Below are 24,640 nucleotides of genomic sequence, written 5' to 3' on the forward strand. Positions count from 1 at the left end.
TTATTTTAATTAAATTTATAATTTAATATTAAAAATAAAATTAATAGCATTGTGGGTGACCTATGATACCGCTTTATAGGAAAAGAGCACTGGACAGTTGAAGGATCAGTTTGCCTACAATATTGCTTAATGTAAACGACGTCGTTTTTAATGGTGAAATTTGGTTAAGAAACGGATGATTAAACAACGTCATTGGAGTTGGAGGATTGTGTATTTGTGTGCAAATGCAGAAAAGGCGGAAACGACGTCGTATGGGTACGTTGGATGAAAGGCACGTGCAAAGCAGAAATCCAAACGACGTCGTTGTATTGTCTCTATTTATCCCTCCCTCTAAAATTCAAATTTCAGTTTCAACTGTCATCCCAAATAGCCATGTCTACAGCACGATTCACAGTCTCACCCCTCTCTCTCCCCTCTCAATCAAACCTCCAAAACCAAAATCAAAACCAAAACCAAAACCCACCTTGGATTCCAACGCCTCAGCTTCTCTGTAAATACCCCATTCTTCGCCACCTTTCGTCTTGCAAAACCTTCAAAGACCTCACCCAAATCCACGCCCAAACCATCACCACCGGTATATTTTCCGACAACTTCGTTGCGTCTCGAATCCTCTCCTTTGCGGCTCTATCTCCCCATGGCTCAATCCCATATGCCCGTTTTCTCTTTTACCGAATCCGAAAACCTGATATCTTTATAGCTAACACTCTCATTCGGGCATACGCGTTTAGCCCCAACCCCATTGACGCTGTTGTCTTCTATTCGGAAATGACTGAGTCTTCCGTTGTTTTTCCTGATGTTCATACATTTCCTCTTCTTCTCAAGGCGTGTTCTGAGATCCCGTCTCTTCGGTTGGGTGAGGCAATTCACTCTCATGTGTTCAAATTAGGGTGGTCTAGTGAGGTGTCCGTTTCAAATTTTTTGGTTCAGATGTATGCCTCTTGTGGTTTGATCGAGTCTGCAGAACTTGTGTTTGATAGAACTCCTGAATGTGATGGTGCTTCGTGGAATATAATGATAGGTGGGTATTTGAAGTGTGGTGTTTTCAAGTCTGCTCGTAGAATGTTTGAGGCTATGCCTGACAGAGATGTTGTTTCTTGGAGTGTGATGATTAATGGATATGTGCAAGAGAGTCGTTTCAAGGAGGGGTTGGGCCTTTTCCAGGATATGATGGATGAGAAGATAGAGCCCAATGAAAGTGTTCTGGTGAATGCTTTGTCTGCCTGTGCTCATTTGGGAGCAATGGAACAAGGGAAGTGGATTGAAAGGTATATGGAAAGAAAGAATGTCAGATTAACTGTTCGGTTAGGTACAGCTTTGATAGACATGTATTCAAAGTGTGGAAGTGTGGAAAGAGCATTGGAGGTTTTCCATAAGATGAAAGAGAAGAATGTATTGGCCTGGAGCGCAATGATCAATGGACTTGCTATTAATGGTCAAGGCAAGGATGCACTGAATCTATTCTCTCAAATGGAAATGCAGGGTGTAAAACCCAATGAAGTAACTTTCATTGGCATTTTGAATGCTTGTAGCCATTCAAAATTGGTTGATGAAGGATGTAGCTTTTTTCATTCTATGACAAGTATTTATGGCTTAAAACCTAATGCCCATCACTATTGTTGCATGGTTGATCTGTATGGCCGAGCAGGAATGTTGGGTCAAGCTCAAACTGTGATAAAAAGCATGCCTTTTAAGCCCAATTCTGCAATCTGGGGAGCCCTTCTCAATGCTTGTAGAATCCATGGGGATACAGAATTAGGTGAGCAAGTGGGAAAACGATTGCTTGAGCTGGATCCAAACCATGGTGGGAGGTATGTTCTGCTCTCAAATATATATGCTGCTTGTGGAAGATGGGACCGTGTAGCAGAGCTGAGGAGAATGATGAGAGAACGACAGGTTAGTAAAACACCTGGCTGTAGCTTCATTGATTTAGGGGACACCATTCATGAATTTGTTGCTGGTGATAGCTCCCATCCACAACTTGAAATGATTTATGCCAAGTTGGGTGAAATGAGACAAGAACTAAAGGCTGCAGGCTACAAGCCTGATACTGGTCAAGTATTGCTGGATATGGATGAGGAGGAGAAGGAAACCGCACTCTGTCACCACAGTGAAAAGTTGGCCATTGCATTTGGGTTAATCAAGACTGATCCAGGGACAACCATTAGGATCACAAAAAATCTTCGGGTTTGTGCAGATTGCCACTCTGCTACCAAGCTAATTTCAAAGATCTATAACAGGGAAATAATTGTAAGAGATAGATGTCGTTTTCATCATTTCAGGGATGGTTCTTGTTCTTGTATGGATTTCTGGTGAACCATGGTTGGATTACTCACTTTGTAGGGAAAACACTTGATTACTCTAAAAACTTGTCTTTATGTTAAACAAAGAGGTAAAGAGTTACTTCTCTTTCCCCTTTCTGGCAAGAGTGGTTTTCCATTGACATAATTTGTTTTATTGTATCATGGATTCTACAAAAAATTAATATGAAAATGCTCCAATTTCATATTCTTTTTCATTAAGGAGTTCTGTAATATCGATCTATGATGATCGTTTTTGGACTATACTACATTGTTAGGTTTGGGTGAGAAGTCAGCGCCAAAAGTTTTGGCATAGACAGCGCAAAACTGGTCCAGAATGGTGATTTTTGTCAAGAAAAAACTTCTGGAGTATGTATGGCCTCTTCTTAGCCCATTCCCATTGTAAATGTGCAGATATGTTTGAATGTTTTGATGCATTCCATCATCCCTTTTTAAGGTTTCTGACAATAGCCTTAACAGTTGTGCAGATAGGAGTGAAAGATCTAAAATATCAAGAAGTTGTGGGTGGTTAGATGGAGCATGATAAATGCCCCTCAAAACAAGTTGTGCATGAGTAGATGGAGTTTTAATTTATCAAGTCCCATGCCAAAAGTCTCGTCTTTTGGGAGACAATAAATGGGAGAAATTAGATCAAAGAGTACATCAAGGGTCAGTCTGGTGGGTCATTTAGGAACCATCTTTTTTGCCATGGGTGAAATGACCAGTTCAGAGGACCACATACTGGCTTAAAAATAAATTCGTTTTCAAGTCATTTTCCATAGCATAGTCTCATCTCAAATATGAGATATGGTCTTCCAACTTTCATGTGCTATGCTGCATGGAAACTCCCCCTTAGGTACTCCTTTAGGGCTTGAAAAATACTGGTGGATATATACTACTATTCTCCATTGAAATGGTTAATGAATGAAGTGTTTCAGGAAAGAGTAAGGGAGAACCAGAAAAAAAAAAAAAAAAGATGGGTCTTTTGTGGTGAATGAATTCCTTTTATTAGAGAAACAGAAATTGCAGTAATGAAACAATAACAACTTGCCATGCAAACTTGTTTTGAATTACTCAAGAAGTAAGAAGAAGACCCTCTTTTTACTGGATATTATGACTTTAACTAAGTTCCGATGTGGGAAAGACTTTTGAGGACACAAAGATATTTTCACCGTCCTCCGCCACCACCACTGCCGGAGCCAGTACCAGATCCTTGTCCTGCACCTGCTCCAGCTCCTACTCCAATGCCTATGCCAATGCCAATTCCAATTCCTCCTCCACCGCCAGCTCCATGACCTGCACCAGCTCCACCACCTAGACCTGTACCAGCTCCACCCGCACCACCTCCTACACCTCCACCAGCGCCGAAACCGCCACCATGGCCTGATCCTCCACCTACACCACCACCACCTCCACCTCCAAATCCTCCTCCCCCTCCAACACCTCCACCAGCTCCGCTTCCTACGCCACCGCCAGCTCCGAATCCTCCACCTTGGCCCGATCCTCCAGCGGCACCACCGCCTCCTCCCCCACCTCCTCCACCACCACCTCCTCCTCCACCGATACCTCCAGCTCCACCACCTACACCACCTCCAGCTCCAAAACCTCCACCATGACCTGAACCACCCTCAACCCCACCACCTCCGCCTCCGCCACCTCCTCCTCCGCCTCCACCTCCAGCACCAACACCTCCTGCGCCACCACCTATGCCTCCACCAGCTCCAAAACCTCCACCATGACCTGACCCGCCTCCAACACCACCTCCACCACCCCCACCAAAGCCACCACCTCCACCAACACCTCCTCCAGCAGCACCCCCACCTGTCCCTCCACCAGCTCCAAACCCTCCACCATGGCCTGCCCCGCCTCCAACACCACCTCCACCACCCCCACCAAAGCCGCCACCTCCACCAACACCTCCTCCAGCAGCACCACCACCACCAACACCACCCCCAGCTCCAAATCCCCCACCTTGACCTGAACCACCACCAAGACCTCCACCTCCACCTCCACCAAATCCTCCTCCTCCTCCAGCTCCTCCTCCTAAACCTCCACCATGCCCCAATCCACCACCACCCCCCAGCCCTCCCCCTCCTCCTAGACCTCCACCATGCCCAAATCCACCACCACGACGACCACCAAAACGCCCACCACCAAAGCGGCCACCACCACAGTGAGGTCCTCCAAATCGACAACCATCATCTCCAAATCTAGTTTTGTCAACCTTACCATCTCCAAGCGTAACTACGATCACATGGAAGACAATGCTCAAGAAAAGAACCACAGAGAGCCATTTTGGAGACACACCCATGACTCTGTATTGCCAAGGGAAGGTTCTCAGCTCCGTTAGCTTGATCCCTACACTCAAAAACTCCCCTTTTATAAGCTTTACCCTCTGCCCAACTCTCCACTCCTCCACTGCACTGCCATTTATTAGTGCATGTTCATTTTGACGCGCTTTGGAACAGTTGGGGCTACGGAGAGAAACATTAAATGAGATAATTGAAGTCAAAGACGAGTTGGGTGGTACATATAATGTAAGGTGGTATGTCAAGCTGACCGACGCTTCCTCCCATCTTTCTCTCATCTTACTTTCCTAAATGGTAAGGAATGTGAGTCTTCACAACCATTTTTGGGTTTGACTGCTTACAAGTTAACTAACTCTAATGGCTTTTAGGATTTGTAATGAAGAGAGATATCCTAAAATTCACATCATTTGAGCTCCCAAACTCAAATTATCTAGCATATCTATATATATACATATATATATCTATATATATACATATATATGCTAGTAACCTTTGATTGTAGTTTCTGCAAGCTTTGATTGTAGTTGCTGCAAGCTTTGATTGTAGATGGCAGTAAGTTGACAGTTATTACCATTCCATGGGGTTCAGCCAACTCTTTCATTGAAAGACTTAAGACTATCTGGTCTTCCTCAAAACCCAGGATGTGTTGTGCCCCTCTAAAGCTAGCAGAGATGCAAAAGCCAGTCTTTTTGGATACACTTTGATGTAAAATACAAAACTAGAAGCTTGCATTAAGAAATAATGATTTTTTTAAAAATTTAAACTTTTTTGAAGTAATTTTTATGGAAGTTAGTCTGTATTTTATATATAAGAAATCAAATAAAAAATAAAAAATGGAAGTGAATCCAAATGAGACCTTACATTTCTTCTTGGTGTTAGGGATAAGCTCCCTCCATTTACTTCTCCCATACCCCCACCCTTTTCTTGAGCATTAACATCTGTTTGGGTCCAAAACAAAAAAATATAAAGAAATTCCCATGCTTTCTTAAAGGAAAAAAGTATGGAAAACTCCATCTCAACTAAGCTAACCATCTGGATTAGGCCCACTTGTGCTATCCCCTAATTAAACATAATTAACAGACTCATCAGGCTTGCATATTGGCTTTTGCATGGAAAGAGGCCTTTGTTTCATTTTTGCTTCAACAATATTAAGCTCCCTGTTATGAAATTTGAATTTGTACATTGCTTTACTTTAGACCATGATATCAGTTTTCCAAGAAATTCTAATCAAGGAGTTGTTGCTTTCCTTAACTGTTTTAGAAAACCAAATGGCGGGAAAATGTAAAGGAAAGAAAATAGAGAGAAAAAGTAAAATAAAATAAAAAATAGAGATAAACATGATAAATTATTTTTATTTACTACTTCAAACTCATTTTATTTATTTTAACTCATCAATATAAAGATTAAATAATTTTAAAATGCATAAGCTTCTAACTAATTTTAATTATATTTAATTTTTTTTATAAAATATTTTATAAGACAACTAAACATGAAAAAAATCATTTTTCTTAGTATTTTTTTATTTTCTTTGTACTTTTCGAGAATCAAACATAATGTATTATACCAAGGGCGTTGAATTACTTGGTGCTAATTGAGTTGTTAATTTTTTTAGTATGATTTGGAAACAGTGGATAATATTGGGTGCTTCAATGAAAGGGTGAATGAATGGTAATAATCCAAAAGAAAGTACAGAGAAAGATGAAGGAAAGAATGGAGATAGGGGGAAGAAAGGTTTTTTATTAGAGAAACACAGGAAGGGATAGTGTTACACAAACAACTTAATATATTGCAATACAGAGGATCATTTCAAAACTTAAAATATGACTCATTCCATTATGCTATATGCTGGTTTTGGATGCCCAAGCCGTTTTCACTTTCCCCCACCACCACCACTTCCAGAGCCACGGCCAGCTCCAGCTCCAGTTCCAGTTCCCACTCCAACCCCAATTCCAATTCCAATTCCAATTCCTCCGCCGCCTCCAACTCCATGACCACCCCCTACACCTCCACCGGCTCCACCACTAGCACCTCCACCAGCGCCGAATCCACCACCATGGCCTGATCCTCCACCTACACCACCGCCGCTGCCTCCTCCAAAACCTCCTCCCCCTCCAACACCTCCACCAGCACCACTTCCTACACCGCCTCCTGCACCAAAGCCACCACCATGGCCTGATCCTCCGCCTGCACCACCACCACCACCACCTCCTCCGCCACCGCCTCCACCAGCACCTCCAGCGCCACCACCAACACCAACACCACCTCCAGCTCCAAAACCTCCACCATGACCTGAACCACCCCCAGCACCACCAGCTCCACCTCCTCCTCCGCCTCCACCACCACCACCACCACCGCCTACACCTCCTCCTGCACCACCTCCTACTCCTCCACCAGCTCCGAAACCTCCACCATGACCTGAACCACCGCCAACACCACCACCTCCACCTCCTCCTCCTCCCCCGCCTCCACCACCACCCACACCTCCTCCTGCACCACCTCCTACGCCTCCACCAGCTCCGAAGCCCCCACCATGACCTGACCCGCCCCCAACACCACCTCCTCCCCCACCACCAAAGCCACCACCTCCACCAACACCCCCTCCAGCCCCACCACCAACACCACCCCCAGCTCCAAATCCCCCGCCTTTTCCTGAACCACCACCAACACCTCCACCACCACCAAACCCTCCCCCTCCTCCACCACCACGACCACCACCACAGCCTCGTCGGCCTCCAAATCGGCAGCCATCATCCCTAAATCTAGTTTTATCAACCTTGTCATCTCCAAGTGCAATTGCACTCATATGGAAGACAACACTCAAGAAAAGAATCACGCAAAGCCATTTTGGAGAAACACCCATGGCTCTTTGTTGCCAATGCAAGGTTTTCAGCCACTTTGCTTGCTATTTGCACTCAAACCACTCTCTTTATATAAGCTTCGCCCACTGGCCAACCATACATTTCTCCACTTGTTGCCATTAATAAGCGATTGTTGATTTTTCTTGGAACCGTTGGGGATATGGAGGGAAAATTAAATGAGAAAATGAAAGTCAAGCATCCCTTTTAAAACCTTCAAGCTTAATTCTTCCAATTTCTCAAGGAGAAACCAAGCTGAAAACTTTGTTGGTCTGGAAAGTGTTTTAAACACAGTTTGTCTTAAAAAAATAAAAATGGGGAAGAAAGCTGATGGTATATATCAACTTTTGCTTGAAAGGTTTAATGGCTTACCAATGGGAAAAGATACAGGTCAAGTGATGGATCTTGTAAGTCCCATGCTTCTTATTGCCAAAGATTTGTTTATTCTTCGAACAGTCTCATTTCTAACAAAATGCAAGTTTACGCCATACTTAATAGTCTTCCATCATCATGGGATTCAGCTGTTACTTCCATAAATTGTTTGGTTAAAGATTTATCCATGGATAACTTTTCTTATTGCGTTTGCACTGGATGAGGAGGAAAGAAGAAGGCATTATAAGCATTCCAGCCACATAAAGATAACAAGAGGTAGTTCAAAAGCAGGGATCACAAGAAGGTGGATTTGGGAGAGATATCCCCATCTCGACCTGTCCCATTTAAATAAATTAATTCACATCCTCGCTCAAATAAAAAATTTATTGGAGTAAGAGAATTTCTCATTCTTGTGTTGTTTTATCTTGTTTAATTTTTAAAAAATTTACTTATATTAAGAATAAATATATTTTATAAAAATATATTATATTTTTATGACTTATTATGTTTAAAAGTAATTTTTTTCATTATTTTGTGTATTAAAAATAGGAGAATAAAAAAATTTAAAAAATTAATCATACATATAACAGAGGCGGACGAGACAAGATGATACTTAACTTTGCATTAAACTCATCTCACTAAGACCAGGCAGGATGAATACCCAAAAAAAAACCCTTTCTCGTTGTGATATGATATCTATTCAAAAGCAAGATATAGATGTGACGCAACCAAAAGGGTCTCACGGAAAAGGTTTGCATGATAAAGTTTATAAATTAAATAAATCTCCTCCTGGTCTAAACAATCCTTCTAGACAATGGTATTTGACTTTTTACAATGTTATGCTAGAAATTGATTATGAAGTCAACCCCATGATAATTGTGTTTAATTTGGGCATATACAACCATGGAAGAAAATATCGTAAAAAATCAGTGATATCTCACGATATATTGACGATTTTTCCTTATATATCATATGGTCAATACGGGTCAACAACGGTCAAATGCACTACAGTGCCTCAAAAAATACCCTTTTGCTGTTAGGGAATTAGGGTTCAGTTCACTTACCATTAGGGCAAGTTTGGCATTTGTTAAATATTATGCACTAAACATATATATATTTAAAGTCATTATATAAAAAAAAAATATTAAAAGAATATTTTAAAGAGTAAATTAATTATAATTATTTTATAATTAAATGTAAAAATTTCTTTTAATTGATTACCAAAAATATAAAAATTAGCATGATAATTTTTTTGTAGTATTTTTAATAGAATTAATAATTAATTAAATATTAAAAAATTGTACATATATCACAATTTATTAAATTAAATAGATCATAATTTTAATAATAATATATATTTTAAAATTAAATATATTATAATTAAATATCATAATATTATTTAATAATAAATGTACACTTATAAAATTCATATTTTTATCGATGCATACGATATTATTATCAAATATAATAAATCATATTATACATATATCAAATTAAAAATATCATTATACTTCTAATTACATTTTTATGAAGTTTTTCTTATATTTTTATAATTTTTGATCAATTTTAGGTTTATCAATATTTTTTTTCAATATATCTCCGATATATCCATAAAATCAAAATACTAATATATTCGTGATTACCCTGATATTTTCATCCTTGGATACAACATCAATGGATGCAAATTAATATTCATGCAGACTATACCAAGAAGAATGGAAACAAATGGAGGAATCTGGGTGAAGGAACCTTTATAGTAATAAAAACTTGTTATACAGAATTTGTTTCACATTTTAAGCCACTAAGAAATACCGCAAAACAATTTATTTTTAGTTTGGTACAGTGATTTTGGGAACTCAGAAGATCACTCTCTTTCACCGTCCCCCACCGCCGCTGCCAAAGCCGCTACTAAAGCCATGGCCGACACCAGCTCCAGCTTCTACTCTAATGTCGATGCTAATGCCTATTCCAAATCCTCCACCACTGCCAATTCCAGCTCAACCACCTTGACCAGCACCACCTCCTACACCTCCGCCAGCACCAAAACCTCCACCATGACCTGATCCTCCACCAGTACCACCACCACCACCACCACCACCACCTCCTCCCCCAACTCCACTTCCCACGCCTCCTCCTGCGCCAAATATAGCCCCTTGGACAGACCCCCCACCTGTGCCACCACCCCCTCAACCGACGTCTCCTACTTCACCACCTACACCTGTTGATGTGGGGAAGACCTAGAGACACTGTAACTCCATGAAGTTCTCGCCCCTCAACTGAGAATGATGATTCCTTCCATTCTCCTACAAAAGATATCCAGACAGGTGGTCCGGACACACCCTTCGAAGCCTTTGTCAGTTTGGCGGTCTAGTATATTGGTATTCTTAGGCGTTTCTAAGAAATGCTTACCTCCCCTTTGACTGGGTTGTCGGGACCCTTTTACAATGTCTGGAGCCCCGTCACTTTGAAGATGGGGAGACTCTTTTGACTTTTGCAATCATGATGGTGCTCAAAGGGTGGCAGAGCAATCATTATCCTGTAGGCGGCTGACAGAGATTGTTGGGGGAATGACTTGTCGTCCCACTTGTCTGTTCACTTTGTAGGCGGCGTAAGGTAGGGCGTAGCAGGTCGTTTGAAAAGACTTGGGAATGTTTTGTCAAGTATGCTTTTGGTGAAATGAGTAATAATTACCCGCGAAATATGGTCAAGGATCCTGTTTCAGACGACAACTACCGAGTCCGGACTGGACGTCCGGACAAAGGGTAGGACGTGCCACATGTCCATCGAAGGAGTGCCTTGTGAGGCTAGGATGGTCTGCCACGTATACGCTTAACGGTGGTCCCTACAACACCACCTCCAGCTCCAAAACCTCCACCATGACCAGACCCACCTCCAACACCACCGACACCACCCCCAGCTCGAAATCCCCCACCCTGACCTGAACCACCACCACCAAACCCTCCACCGCCACCATGACCACCCCCATAACCTCGTACGCCAACCTCCAAAACGGCAACCATCACCTCCAAATCTAGTTTTATCCAATTTGTCAGCCGCATGTGCAGTTGCACCCTTATGGAAGACAATGTTGAAGAAAAAAATCACACAAAACCATCTCAAAGACATGGCTCTTTGTTGCCAAGGGATTGTTCTTAGCTCACTTTGCTTGATTATGGAACTCAAAATCTCCCCTTACATAGTTTCACCTCATTAGCCAATTGGCCCATTCCTAACCTATTATCTTCCACTTCCATTAATGGGTGTGTTGGAACGGTTGGGTCTCCTAAATGAGAAAATAGAAGTCAAAGACGACTTTGATGACAAATAAGTTGATAACTTATAAGACGAGTCAACCCTAGTTACCGACGCTTCCTTGATTATCTATCTCCATCTTGGGTTGTTTTCTCAAAAGGAAAAGCATGGTCCTGGAGAACCCCACTTATTAATTGGAAAAAGAAAGGATTTTTATGATTGTCGTTGCTGTTGATCAATCATTGAAGCAAGAAAATTAGCTGTTAATGATTTAATGATTGGATAATGGTTGAATTGAATTGATAATATTATAAATATATAATTTATATTTTATTAAAATTAAAAGTAATTATAAATCTTTTTATATATTAAAAATTAAAAATAAATATTTATATTTTTTATTTTTTATATTATTAAATTAAATAATAAATCTAGGGACTTTTTTTATCTTAGGACTTATATGCATTGGTGTCCTCTAAATAATCAATTTAATAAATTCTTTATATATTTATTTTAACTAATATTCTATTATTATATCAATTCAAATTAGCTTTTTTATAATACTTATTTACCTTGAAAAATATTATCAATCATTATCTATTTATTTTATATTTTTAATTCAAAAATAAATAAATAAATAAAAAGTCTAAAAAACATTTTTTTAATAAAAGTGGAATACTTATTTACCTTAATAAATATTATCAATCATGTCCATTTATTTTATATTTTCCACTAACAAAACCTAAAAACAAATTAATAAAAATGAATTATTTATTTTAATAAATATTAATTATTATTATCTATTTATTTTATATTTTTCATTCAAGAATTGAACAAGAAATCCTAAAAGAGCTCATCTATTCTTCTTATATGTATAGTATTAGCATAGTATTAGTATGTTGAATGGTAGAAGAAGGTTTGTTAATTTATTTTTTCTTTTATTTGTATAATAAAGATAGAAATACCTTTTTTTTTCTTGTTTTTTCCCTTTTATTTTAATATTTTTTTCTCCTTTCATTTAATTCTAAGTTTTTTATATTTATTACTTATCTTTTCCTCTTAAATTGTTTTTTCAAAATTATAATAGTAAAAATAATAGTTGGAATCCAAATGGTAGCATTGTAAAGTTGCATGACATCAAATTATAAAAATAATAATTTATTTTTATTTATTTAAGAATTTTAAAAATTTTAAAAATAAATAAAAGGCACGTTTACCCCTAAGAAACTAATTTTGTGTGTAATATATATATATATATATATATATATATATATATATATATATATATATATATATATATATATATATATATAGATTGAATAAAAAATTATGCATGTATGGATACTAAATAGACTTAATAAAATATTTGTTCATTTTTTCAAAATTTATTTAATGTTTATACAATTAAATTTAAATAAATCCTAATATATATATATATATATATAATAAATTATGATAAAATGATTTTTTTTTAAAAAAAAATTGTATATTTATCTTATTTAAAAAAAAATCAACAAATTTATTAGTAAAATAATTAAAATTCTTAAAGTCCAATACCAAAATATTTCTAAAATAGATATTTTGTTTGTGGGGGATTATCTTTAATTTGTTTGATTTTGGGATTTTATTTTTTTTTACATATCTGTATTGAGATTTTTATCCTTAATCCTACATTTAGGAACACTAACACAATTATTTAAATTGTATGTTATTTAATTGTTGACAAAATTTAATTTCATTTAAATATTTAATATTCACAATAACTCTCCATGAAACAATACAATTATTTTACATGGCTGATCCCTCATTTTACATGGTTGGGTATTTATCTTAAATTACTCATCCCACATCGAAAACTGATCCGGGTCAACAACATATGCTGTGAAGCGCAAGGCCCATGTGGGAGAAGTGGGAGCCCATCTAGTGGCCCAAAGGCATGGGCTCGCTGTTTTGCCCAAAAGGAAGAATCCGTTGACCGGTTCACTGATTCAGTGGTTCAGCCGCCTGACGCCTGGTTCAACATGTCCTCTGGCGAAAAAACCAAACCGAACCAGGGTCCGGTCGACTGTTGGATAGGTCAAACTGGCTGGTCCAGTTTGGTTTTTAAAACATGGGTTGTTGTGTATGACTTGGGTTTGGAGATTGGCTGTCTGCTTGTCTCTTTAAAATTCATTTGGGGACAGCGAATAGAGCAGAAGGTTTAAGCTCTTCTGCAAGGCATTTGGGGACAGTGATCTACTTTTAGGAGTTCATAAATTTTGAGTGTACCTTAAGGTTTGAGCAATGGAAGTGGAAGGAAAAAGAAGCAAAAAGTATATTAATAAACAAGCCGACAGCAAGATTGGTAAAAAAATCTCAAACAATGAACTAAGGATATTGAGTTCTATTACAAATCGGATGTGTTGAGTTCAATTTGGACAACACAACAAACCATCTGAAATTACTATTTGGAGGAAAGAAAAAAAATCACTCAGTGCAAAGAAATAGTTGGTGAAAAAATGGCTCGAGTCAAGCCTTGGCAAACATCCTCTGCAGTGAAGTATTTCTCCCCTGTCACCCCATCGTGACAGTGGTGCAAATCATTCTCAATTATAGAGGCCGGGTCTTGCGGCCTGATGCTCGTCCACAGAGAAGAGCGTTCTTTGGGATTGGATATTCATCTCTCCATGAGTTTGCAGGAGAATAGACACGAAGATAGAATTGCTGACCCAAGTATTGGCGAGCCCAGTTCTCTGATCTTACGTTCCACATACCCACATTGTCCAAAGGCATGTAAAGAGCAGTCCATGACTTGGGATACACCTACATCCAGATCAAACACAGCCAAAAAAAAAAATTAGGAGTCCCCATAACCAAGCCAATCCCATTTATGTCACACTTGATGGTAGAATTCGATAAATGATTTCTAATGCTAAAGTAGGTTGTGTAAACATTAGAGATCGGTTAAAGAAACTCAAAGGGCAACATCTTGGTTTACCTGAACAGTACAACGAGAAATTGTGTCTCTCAAATTGTAACTTAGTCTACTGGACGGTGTCCACTGCCCTCCATCCATCCTGCCACAATACACAATGTTCAGAGTCTCAGAAATCAGGACGAGGTTGTTATTTTCTTTGCAGTAAGGATATTAATTTGTAAGGTTCATGGCTGATTTTCGTTAACTTGGTGCTATCATGGCTCTTTGGAATGGTGTTCAATTCCATGGAGAAGGAAAATGATAATTGTAAGTTAGAGAAACTTGGTAACTTACCCCACAACAAAGAAATTATGGCCATCAATGTGCCATGACTGCAAGGTGTCTTCAGGATTCTCAAACACAACTTCAGCAAAGCCTCGGAAATCAGCAGCCATGACAGAAGTCTGGAGGTAACCACCACCACCAGTGGGGTTATCTGGGATGCTTCCAAGGTTGAAGACCCCAGAGATCTTGAAGTAGTCGGCAAGCTTAAGTGGTGTATCTGCTGGGATGAAGGACACACTGTTAACTGCATACCTCTGCTTTCCATTGATAACTGGAGCAGAGTTTGCAAGTCTGATTGTATGGGTAGTGTTGATCAATCCATAATGGTAAGATCCTTGAGGATTAGGTCTCGGCCCACTCGCTGATAGATTCCGTCTGATTTGATACATAACAACAAAAGAATAATTGAGAAAAACCTTAGAGAAAACATTGGACATAAATACTTGGCCTGGTTCTTTTTCCACATGTTATTCAAATAGAAGCAAATATATGCGAATGCAGAGACCAATTTTCAACATACAAATACAAAAACGATGGTCATATTAATCAGTTTCATTATAGATAAGAAAATTAACAGGAATTACCTGATAGATCGGGCCTGGTTAAGAGACCAATCAGTCTGAATAGTCGGACCGCCAGGAGGAGGACCAGACACTCTTCCTGCTGAGTTACTGTAATGAAGAGTGGAGGTTGTGGTGAGCACTTGGGAGGTGAAACGTGTGGAGACCACAATGTAATAATCCTGTGCCGGTTGGTCAGCTGTAACCAATACAGAGTATGACTGGCCAAGGTGAATGTCAAGGGAAGAATATGTGTTCTGCAGTGCATGAGTCCCCTCCACCTCCACCAGCAGCATCTTGTGGCCCTGTATTCTAAAATTGAGGGAAGTTGCAATCCCCACATTAGATATCCGGAACCTGTAAGTTTTACCTGCCCAACAAAACAACAAATGGCAAACACAATGCTTTATACAAACACCAAAACCATATATATGCAAGGGGGGTTCCAACTGATAAAAATCGGTTACCTTGATCAACAGTAAATGTGTATCCATTTGATCCCCGACCATTGATAAGGAGTCCATCAGGGAAAGGAAGATCACTTCCACCATCCAAAATCGCTTTCAAATCCTGTTAAACATCCAAGGGAAATTTATCAGTCTAATGACTTGGTTTCTGATATTTTCAATTTCTAGCAAGACCAATGTACAGGTACAGGCTCCTTACAGTGTGATTTTTCTTGTACCAGTCCCCAGCTAGTATAGTGTAATCGCCAGCAGGAGGAGGAAAAGGTACTGGAATTAAAGGACGGCTTGAGATTTTAATGCCCCCATACCCTCCAGCAGCCTTGTGGAAGGCAAGAGAAGGAAAGTAGAAGTAGCTACCAATTTGATCCTTCACTTGCAGAACATAGGTGAAGTTCTGCCCCGGTGGAATCGGACAGTTGGTGCCATAAACGCCATCCTGCCATGAGTTCCTCCTCTGCTGCACACCATTCCTGCCCAGAATTGACATTATTTTATCATTAAATCCTACTCCTAGGAGTAGATGACAAACACAGCGTCATTAAAAACACCTGATCTGATGAAGGTGAGTGATCTACTTGCATTAAATCCTATAATTATGTGAAGTTGACTATAATGTTGGCCGATGTGGGACATGGACAGTTCATTCAAAATGTGATGAGGGTGGGTTGCGTCTGGGCTAGACTAGTAGTCATCCTGGCCTCCTGGGCCACAGCCCAGAAGAATAAATCTGGCCATGCCTGGGGAACATGGGTTTCAACTTTCAAGCTTAGGGGCTAGAATTGCATTGCAGAGCACATCTCCCAATGAAATCTATGATGGAAACAAAGAGGATACCATTAAAGCACATACCAACCAAGAAAACCAATGGGCAATAAAACGGTGTCGTTTTGAAGGCAACTATATTTAATGTCCATTTTCTTTCTCATCCACCATATCTACCGGGGATTGCATCACTGGAATGGGTTCCCAGGAAGCAATGAAAATTCAATACTTTCAGTCAAGAATTAACGGAAAAATTGAAGAAGAAACGAAAAAACAATCACCAAGAAAATATAGGAAAATGGGAAAGGAAAAGGGCACTGACCATGAGAGGAGGAAAGGCTCATCCAAGCTATTGTAAACACTGATAATCAAGTTATCATTAGTCACAGATTCGATTGGTGGCCCTGGAAACTGCCCATTTATCAGTATCCCCTGGAAAAGAAATTTGAAACCCATGAGTTTATTTTTGTAGAGAAAATACAAAAAAACAAGAAAACAGAGAAACCAAAGAGCAGAAAACAGAGAAGAAGAGTAACACAGAAGCACCTGTTGCTTCACTCCAAGAGGGTAGATATCACCGTAGGTGACATTCCAAGTGAAGAACCTGTAAGGGTCCTCCCCACTAATGCAAGCCACTGAGACGAACACTAGCAACACCCAACTCACAGCCCTGTAATCTCCCATGTCTCTCTTCAAAATCCCAGATGGAAAATGGGATTGGTTTCTCAGTGGGAAAATGGGGTGGGGGGTTGGATTGAAAGGAAGGAATGGCACAACTCAAAAGTGTATCTCTACACTACCGCCTTTTTTCTTCTTTGTTCTTTGTTCTTTGTTCTTTGCTTTGGAGCTTTCCTTCTTTTTATATCACGTTGTAGACTTGTAGTACAGAGGCTTTGTCGGTGAGGATAATCAGAAGATAGATCAAAGTTTCAAGGGCTGAGAGCGAGCGAGAGAGAGAGAGAGAGAGAGTCCTTTATGTAAAGCAAGAATCTAAGCTCATGAGCTGTACTCCTGGCGCTGTTACACTGGAAGGTGTGCTGTCGATCTTCACTAAATTACAGTTTTCATTTTTTTTTTTTCTTTCCAGATTTTCTTTCCATATTCAAAATCAAAATCCCACTTGATGATTCCGTAATCTACTGACATTTTTACCAAGGTTACGAGTTGTCCTCTATCCCCTGACTTAAAATTTGAATCCAGAAATTATGATAACAAGGGTCCTGTGCATTTATTAGGAGAAGACTCTGGTTCAAAATATTATTAGAAAAATCACAATTGGCTATTATTTTATGAGAAGACACCTTGCCCATATGTTTCACCAATTGATATATCTTTGGCATGTGCCCCTTGTTTTAAAAAATTTGAATTCTAAGTTATATGATAAACACCGACATCATTGGGATACTTAGAGATGACTTAAAATTTGAACTTCAAAAGTAGAATTTAATGAAAATGATAGAAAACTAAATACGCTTTTGATAATAATTTCTAAAAGCATTTATAACTTTTTTAACATTTGAAAAAATTTCTCATTCAAGTATTAAAAAATTAAAAATCTTTCATAAATTTGTTGTCAAACACGTTATAGGATTATGTTTTTATATTATTTTTATTGAAAATATTTTATAGACAAGTCATGTTTTTTGAAAGAATACTCTATCAAATAATATTTTAATTTTTTAAAAACATTTTCTAAATTTTATCGAGTATCGAATTTTTCTTTAAAATTACATTTAAAAAACACTATCGAAATGATTAGTACGCATCCACAAAAAATATGGGAAGTGGGGCATCTCATTTGGTACAAAAACATTTACAAATAGAAAGCAAACTTTAATATAAAACCCTGGTTTTGGTTTTGGTTCTGGTTGTGGTTCAAAGCACCTTACATTTTCCACAATTACATTATGGGTCTCGCATGGAGAAATGGTACATTACATGCAGCATGGAAGCCAGTGAAGAAGTTAGGTAAGGTAGCCAAATGCATTAATTATGGGTGTTTGATTAAATGACTTTCCACTTACCCAGGCCCCCCCCAAAAAAAAAAAAAAAAAAAAAACCCTCATCTGCAGTTCAATTATGATGAAAATTTCCTAGATCCAAGTAGTCAGAGCCTTTGGGGGAGGCATTGGTAGATCCAAGTAGTGATATAAAGTCTTTGAAGTAGTCAGAGTCTCAAAGATATTTTGGTACTTTTGCTGTCCATAGATTCGCCACCCAACCCCAAAAAAAGCAAAAGGAAAATGTGTAGAGCGCGTTACAACTGGCAATTTGGAAATGACGCGTTTTCTCTTATGTTAAGTTGACAACAAAAGCAGTTAATTTCCTGATTTTTGTTTTGTTTTTCTTTTTTGTTTTGGCTAATGATGCAAGAAACATGAGACCGACTCCCGAGTGACCAACACACTCTTAGTTTTTACGATGATTACGGTTTGATAGTCAAAATCTTGTACCCAAAATCATGGCGTGATGGCAGTCGTATGAAATTAAATTTTGGTTAAGATAACGACCAATATGATTAAAATAAAAATATACATCAAATTATGGGATTAAGATCATGTATTAGACTCCAAATATTTGATGTGAAAATATTAGAGCCTTGTTAAGATAATTCTTTAATACCAAAAATATATTTTATATTTGTATTTTAAAATTTACGGTACCCTTAATGCAACTATTTTAATTTATTTCTAAACTTTATTCTATAATTGCAAATGTGATGATATTCTTGTTACGAGAATGAATTGTGATAGCGCATGAGAAGTTGGAGATGGGATAAGAAAATGAAAATGAAATCATGATTGATAGACAATTTTATTTGGATCTAATGTCTAATTTATAAAAATATGAAATGTCGGTGTTGTGATAGGTTCAAGATTTACCATAGGAGAATACAAGCCTAGATGAATCATTGCTTAAGTTGAAGTTTGATCCATTCCAACTCAACTTCGAAATTCTATCGTACAAAACAAATTTTCATCATTTATGATTATATTTTTAGATAGGGGTGTGATTTGGGATGCCCAAGTCCAACCTAGTGTTCATATTAGTGCAAACAATGTTTGGATATAAGGTTATTTTTGTCGTGTCAAATATATTTAGGTCATTTATTTATTTATTTTTCTTTGATTTAATTATCTTTATGATTGTCACTTTAAAAATCTTCTTATTTAAACATAAATATGATAAACCATGAGTTTGAAATCTTGTTTTATTATCATTAAAACTGATATTAATCAAATATTGGTTTCGCAATATGAGTTTTAATCAACCTTTAAAAACTAATTGGACTCGATGCCCAAATTAGTTAAGGCCTAACTAATCCGTTTCAATTGAATGAAACTAATCTTAATAAGTTAAATTTGGTTTTTTTAGCATTAAAAGCTTAGTTTCATTTGGTTGAAGCATAAATTGATCAAATCAATTCAACTAACTTGTTCTCTAAGAATCCACTGAGCCAAATCCTTTCTATATCTCTACATATGCATCACTATTCACAATATTCTTCAAACTAGTTTAACATATGACACTAATTTGTTAGCTCCGATGTCACTTGAGAAAGCTAAACCTTTTCATTTTAACGTCCATTTTCATATTAAACTTTTTACCTCAAACCTCAATGTTTTTTTGTTCAAGAGGACCAAAATGCCCATTACACCAAGCTGATAGGCCCATAAGCTCACCACCCAATAAATACTTGATACCCACATAAACTAAAGCCCAACACAATGATGACTTGATACCCACATAAACTAAAGCCCAACACAATGATGGTGGGCCGGGGGCGTTATGAATTTAAAGAGAAATTTCTCACTTTTTTTTTCTTAAAAAGAAACTCAACCAGCTTGTGTTGAAGCTTGGACACAAGTGGAAGCCTCATACACGGACTTCCACAGTTTCTTCTTATGACTCACTCCCCCTTTGCTGGAAGGTTTTGTAGTTTTGTATAACCAAGTCTCAATTCTGAGGAGGGTTGTATAGTGAAATGCTTTTCCCAAAAGGGGATTTCCATTTGACTTGTAAAAAGACTCAAGTTCTAAAACATCTTTCTGATTCAAAGAGTTAGAACCCTAGATCAGAAACACATTTGATGAAGAAAAACAACTGGAAAAAAAAAAAACAGTACTCTACATCAGACAGTAGAACCCTATATGAGAGTTTGGACAGATTTCTTTTCAGTATTGGGGCCAAAAAACACGGTTGAGATAGGGGTTCTATCCAATTGAATTTTGCTTTCTGAAGCTTGTTCATGCATATATTTTCTTGGTAAAGCTTCCAAAAATTGACCAAGAGTCCTATGTGCCTATTCCCTCAACACCAGGGAAATGGAAGCTTTCAGAATGTGAAATTTGCAAGCAAACATGATCAATTGTTACTCTCTTCATAAGCAAATTATCAGAAGAAATCAAAGACCCATTCTAGTAGCCAACAAGAAGAGAAGGCAGAAATTAATATATGAAGTAATAATGACAATATTAGTCACGCTCTGTTGTCCTTGATCTAAGAAAAAAGGAAAGCTATGAACAACCTGAAAACAGGATCACTGAAGTTTTGTAGGGGAACTCTTCTCAGCCTGAACCAACAATGTACAAGACCATGGATTTCACAGGGAGCATCTCCATGTGCAAAGCAGGGTTTCAGATGAAAATGGCCCCCTGAAAGCACAATGCTCCTTGCTGTCGAATTTCATCATAGTCACCATCATTGTAAGGCGTTAACAAAAGCCGTCAACGAATCAACATCCCTTTTCTCTGAGGGATATTTGATCGGATTGGGAGAATGCTTAGGAAAGAATAGTATTGTAGGGAAGCTACCAAGCTGCAGCTCCTGCTGTGCAAATTTCTTCTGCTCACCATCTGCTCTGAACTTTCCCACCTTTATCCCACTACCCGCCAGCTTTTCTGCCAATTCATCATATGATCCTTCCATGGCCTATATCCAATTTACAAAACGGAAAAGAGAATGTTTCACAGGTTAGTAAGCAATTAGCACAATCACCTGCATCTAGAAATGTGCCTGATTCAAAAGAAATTGTTACCTGGCAAAAACGGCACCAAGGTGCATAGAGCACAACCAGCCATGGATCTGCTCGGTTCTCCAACTTGGTTAAGTTCCCAATCCCAGTTCTACTAAGGGAAACCACATTTTGGGAGTTGAAAATGTCGGTAACTGCAGCGGTTCCATTTTTGTGGGCAGCCCCATTGCCATTTCCATTTAGTTCAGGCACCTCTTCTTGTTTGATATTTCCTTTGTGGAGGCCACACTCCTTGGCCTTGGAGTCCTCCCACCACCACCTTCCTTCCCTCTCGTGCTGGCCGGGCAAAACTGGCCGAGTGCATGGCTCACACCCAATTGATACATATCCTTGTGAGTGCAAACTGTTAACAGGCACATTCATGGCCCTGAGGAAGTTCCAAATGTCCATGCTGTCCACATTTGCCACTGGGTTCCACTTCACTAGGCTGCCAACCCCACTATCCATCCCTTCAAATGTAGGATCCACTTGGACAACCGGAATTTCAGCTCTGGTGCCTGGAGATTGATCTTTCCTCTGCCCAGTGATCCAGGCTCGAAGACCCTTAAGAGCCTTCCTAAGAGGCCTCACCTTACGTATTCTGCAGCATTCTTGGTGACCATCTTCATAGAAAGAGAACAATCCCTTGTTCCTCACCAGTGCCTGCACCTCAACAGAATCTGGAAACACATACTCGATATGAATTCCATAGTGCTTCTCCACGGTGTCAAAAAACGCATATGTCTCCGGGTTCAACCTTCCAGTATCCAGGCTAAACACCCTGAAAGGCCGACCAGTTAACCGTGCATATTCAATCAAAACCACATCCTCAGCTCCACTGCACAGACCACACTCAGATCATCAAAAATCACAGCTGCAAAATTCTCCAAACCTAATCTTAGTTCTAATTTCCCGAAGGGATTCATGTAGGCTACAAGGTAGTGAACAAATTACTCAAAAAATGGAATGAAACACAAGAAAATACCTGAAAGCAATAGCAATATCATTCCCAAAATTTTGAAGGGCCTTGTCCATAATTTCAAGAGGGGAGGCACTTTCTAGGTCCTTTGCCAACTTATCATAATCCTCAACTACCTCAGTTTCACCCTTCCCCAATACCTCTGGCATATACAACATTATCATTTAACAACCACCCAATATAAAGCCCATAATAATCCCTAAAATCGATTGAAAATAACACTGAAGAATTACCAGGAGCAGCTATTGTCGCTGCAAAAGGGATCATAGCGTGGCTCCTCTTCGGATCTGCGGAAATTGGCTTCATCCAGGATTGTCCATGGATGACATTGGAGGAAGCTGATAGAATCACAGGTTGATTCAACCTTTGGAAAGAGCTAATTTTTGCAGCTGTAAAGGGGGAAAAAAAAAAAGACAAGCAAAGTGCAAGAAATGCATGAAGAAAAAACAGGTTAGCAAGGAAATGAATAGAAAGATTCGTAGGACTTTGATGAATATTCTTTTACAATTTTTTTTTTTTTTTTTTTTTAAAAAAAATCTGTTTGGAAAAATTCCTAGAACCCATTGACACTGATGGATATCCTCTACAAAATCTGAAAAAGAAAAGAAAAGAAAATTTAGTTTTTGAAAGTAAAAACAATTAACATGTTTGTTTAAACACAAAAAATAATATTTGAGGGTTTTGATCCCACAACAGTTTCAAAAACATGTCATCAACGACATTTTTTTAAAACAAACAGTCTTAATCTGCGTAACTTTTTTCAGTGATAGTGCAGTTTCGTACATTCAAATAACATAAAGAAGTTCGCAAATGGTAACATGATAGGGTTTTTTCTTTTTTTTTTTCCAAAAATGAAAAACAAAACATTTTCTCTTTACATTTTCACGATTACCAAACATCATAGCGTAGGAATAGATTCAACAGATAACTGAAAAACCCAGCTCATAAAAACTACCGTAATGAAAGGAGAAGAAAAAGGAAGAAAAAAAATACCATTGAGATCATGGGAACCGACAGACCCAAGAATGGCAGAAGAAGAAGAAGAAGCAGCCAACGCCATGAGAGAATTCTGAAGCTTTCTCTCTCTAGAACTCTCTCATTATTTTCCTTGCTGTTGGCTCAGCCTTGGACAGCGTTAAATCATCACCTGCAAAAAGGTGGCCGTTCTAGGTTCATTGAACCTGGACACTTCCACGTTGAGAAATTCATGGGCTAGCCCGTGATCATCACTGTGGTCAAGTGAGAAAAAGAATGACAAATGGAGGGTCATGATCATGCCATCAGTTGCCTTGTTCGACTTTGTCTATCCTCTTTAAAGGCTGGATGCTCATGAAGAATTTTCATATTTTGTTTTTTTATTTATTTTTATTTTTTATTTTAATTTTTTATGCCAATGGCATCTCATGTGTACTCCAAAAAGTTTCCCCCAATAAGGCTTGTTTGGTAGTCAATCACATCTTAGTGCCTTTCAACATTGAATAACAAATAGAGTCACAATTAATTGGATTCACTCAATTTAATATCCAATCTCATTTTAGGCACGTGTAAGGTAAAAAAATATAAGTGGGATAAAAAAAATGTAACCAAGAATATTAAGACAATGATTGTAATTTAAAAAATTATTAAGACATAAAAAATATAATCCAATAAAAACAAAATATTCAGAATGTTTGTGTTATAATACTTCGTAGACTTACACCTTAACTTATAATTTTATATACCATATGTATGATACATAGCGTATGTGGACATTGTTCCAAGAGAATTCCAATTAAGGAAGAAAAATTTTAAAATACGTTATATTGGATTAATATAAAATGTATATATTAATATATCGTATGAATATAATTTTCAATAGGATATGATATCCTATAAAATATATATTTTATGAATTTGATTTTTTATGGTAGTATATTTAAAAAAATTAAAATATCTTATATTTAATAATATGTATGATTAAGATATTTAAACTTCATAAATAAATTTTTTATATTATGTTATTTAATATATAAAATAATTTATATATCATATATTAATATTATTTTATAAATATTTTTAAATTTTTCTTTTTTAAGAAGAAATTTAATTTATAATAAAAAAAATTTATTTTGTAAAATAAGTATATAAAAAATATTAATAAAAAAAATAAAGTTTATATCCCATATCTTAGTATAAGATAAGATTAATGCATCGGGATTATAAAAAAAATGATGGATAATATATCACATTACTTATTATATCCTGATTGATTAAACATATAATATAATAAATAATGAGATAATTTATCGTATCCCATCATCAATCAAATATGAGATATAATATAATATTCTCTCTTTTATCCTATTTCACGCTATATTCGATCAATCAGATATAACCTAATTATATCAATGCTAATACCATTGAGATGGACTCATGTGATTTTGTACAGGTAAGAAAAATTCCTGACTGGAGCATTGCAAGAAAAAAAGATGGGAGAACTGGAAAATTGTGAGGAAAAAGAAAAGGAAAAGTAATTCCAAGATGGGGGCTTGG

The 24,640-nt window shown here is 37.7% G+C and overlaps 6 protein-coding genes across 6 annotated transcripts; 1 reads left to right on the forward strand and 5 right to left on the reverse strand.

Annotated features, from left to right (window-relative positions):
• The first annotated feature begins 369 nt into the window (after nucleotides 1-369).
• LOC117926419 (pentatricopeptide repeat-containing protein At5g66520-like) lies at nucleotides 370-2,440 on the forward strand. The gene has a single exon (XM_034845510.1). It carries the CDS (start codon nucleotides 373-375, stop codon nucleotides 2,311-2,313), a length of 1,941 nt encoding a protein of 646 aa, XP_034701401.1. The 5' UTR covers nucleotides 370-372; the 3' UTR covers nucleotides 2,314-2,440.
• A 1,025-nt stretch (nucleotides 2,441-3,465) lies between these two features.
• LOC117926051 (glycine-rich cell wall structural protein 1-like) lies at nucleotides 3,466-4,884 on the reverse strand. Its single transcript, XM_034845137.1, has one exon. The coding sequence runs from the start codon at nucleotides 4,882-4,884 to the stop codon at nucleotides 3,466-3,468; it is 1,419 nt and encodes a 472-aa protein (XP_034701028.1).
• Nucleotides 4,885-6,476: 1,592 nt separating this feature from the next.
• LOC117926052 (glycine-rich cell wall structural protein 1-like) lies at nucleotides 6,477-7,466 on the reverse strand. The gene has a single exon (XM_034845138.1). It carries the CDS (start codon nucleotides 7,464-7,466, stop codon nucleotides 6,477-6,479), a length of 990 nt encoding a protein of 329 aa, XP_034701029.1.
• Nucleotides 7,467-9,830: 2,364 nt separating this feature from the next.
• On the reverse strand, nucleotides 9,831-10,892 carry LOC117926053 (glycine-rich cell wall structural protein 1-like). The gene is made up of 2 exons (XM_034845139.1): nucleotides 10,661-10,892; nucleotides 9,831-9,967 (listed from the first exon to the last, which is right to left on the reverse strand). The coding sequence occupies exons 1-2, from the start codon at nucleotides 10,890-10,892 to the stop codon at nucleotides 9,831-9,833; spliced, it is 369 nt and encodes a 122-aa protein (XP_034701030.1).
• Nucleotides 10,893-13,381: 2,489 nt separating this feature from the next.
• On the reverse strand, nucleotides 13,382-17,035 carry LOC117927050 (L-ascorbate oxidase homolog). Its single transcript, XM_034846420.1, has 8 exons — nucleotides 16,662-17,035; nucleotides 16,438-16,547; nucleotides 15,553-15,823; nucleotides 15,354-15,456; nucleotides 14,911-15,256; nucleotides 14,336-14,701; nucleotides 14,063-14,141; nucleotides 13,382-13,887 (listed from the first exon to the last, which is right to left on the reverse strand). Exons 1-8 carry the CDS (start codon nucleotides 16,797-16,799, stop codon nucleotides 13,675-13,677), a joined length of 1,626 nt encoding a protein of 541 aa, XP_034702311.1. The 5' UTR covers nucleotides 16,800-17,035; the 3' UTR covers nucleotides 13,382-13,674.
• A 3,442-nt stretch (nucleotides 17,036-20,477) lies between these two features.
• Nucleotides 20,478-23,223, reverse strand: LOC117926670 (5'-adenylylsulfate reductase 3, chloroplastic-like). The gene is made up of 5 exons (XM_034845876.1): nucleotides 23,102-23,223; nucleotides 22,342-22,497; nucleotides 22,115-22,250; nucleotides 21,154-21,967; nucleotides 20,478-21,047 (listed from the first exon to the last, which is right to left on the reverse strand). The coding sequence occupies exons 1-5, from the start codon at nucleotides 23,166-23,168 to the stop codon at nucleotides 20,817-20,819; spliced, it is 1,404 nt and encodes a 467-aa protein (XP_034701767.1). The 5' UTR covers nucleotides 23,169-23,223; the 3' UTR covers nucleotides 20,478-20,816.
• Between the last annotated feature and the right edge of the window lie 1,417 nt (nucleotides 23,224-24,640).

Source organism: Vitis riparia, chromosome 12 (genome assembly GCF_004353265.1).
Source record: "Vitis riparia cultivar Riparia Gloire de Montpellier isolate 1030 chromosome 12, EGFV_Vit.rip_1.0, whole genome shotgun sequence".
Taxonomy (NCBI): Eukaryota; Viridiplantae; Streptophyta; class Magnoliopsida; order Vitales; family Vitaceae; genus Vitis; species Vitis riparia.

Coding starts and splice junctions, on each gene's coding strand:
- LOC117926419 (XM_034845510.1), top strand. CDS start 373: ATGTCTACAGCACGATTCACAGTCTCACCCCTCTCTCTCCCCTCTCAA.
- LOC117926051 (XM_034845137.1), bottom strand. CDS start 4,884: ATGAGAGAAAGATGGGAGGAAGCGTCGGTCAGCTTGACATACCACCTT.
- LOC117926052 (XM_034845138.1), bottom strand. CDS start 7,466: ATGGGTGTTTCTCCAAAATGGCTTTGCGTGATTCTTTTCTTGAGTGTT.
- LOC117926053 (XM_034845139.1), bottom strand. CDS start 10,892: ATGCGGCTGACAAATTGGATAAAACTAGATTTGGAGGTGATGGTTGCC. Junction 9,968..10,660: donor TGTAGGGACCACCGTTAAGC/GTATACGTGGCA, acceptor TATTTGGCGCAG/GAGGAGGCGTGGGAAGTGGA.
- LOC117927050 (XM_034846420.1), bottom strand. CDS start 16,799: ATGGGAGATTACAGGGCTGTGAGTTGGGTGTTGCTAGTGTTCGTCTCA. Junction 14,142..14,335: donor CATAATTTCTTTGTTGTGGG/GTAAGTTACCAA, acceptor GTATTGTGGCAG/GATGGATGGAGGGCAGTGGA. Junction 13,888..14,062: donor TTTCTCGTTGTACTGTTCAG/GTAAACCAAGAT, acceptor ATCTGGATGTAG/GTGTATCCCAAGTCATGGAC.
- LOC117926670 (XM_034845876.1), bottom strand. CDS start 23,168: ATGGCGTTGGCTGCTTCTTCTTCTTCTTCTGCCATTCTTGGGTCTGTC. Junction 22,498..23,101: donor CGGTTCCCATGATCTCAATG/GTATTTTTTTTC, acceptor CCCCCTTTACAG/CTGCAAAAATTAGCTCTTTC. Junction 22,251..22,341: donor AGCGACAATAGCTGCTCCTG/GTAATTCTTCAG, acceptor TGTATATGCCAG/AGGTATTGGGGAAGGGTGAA.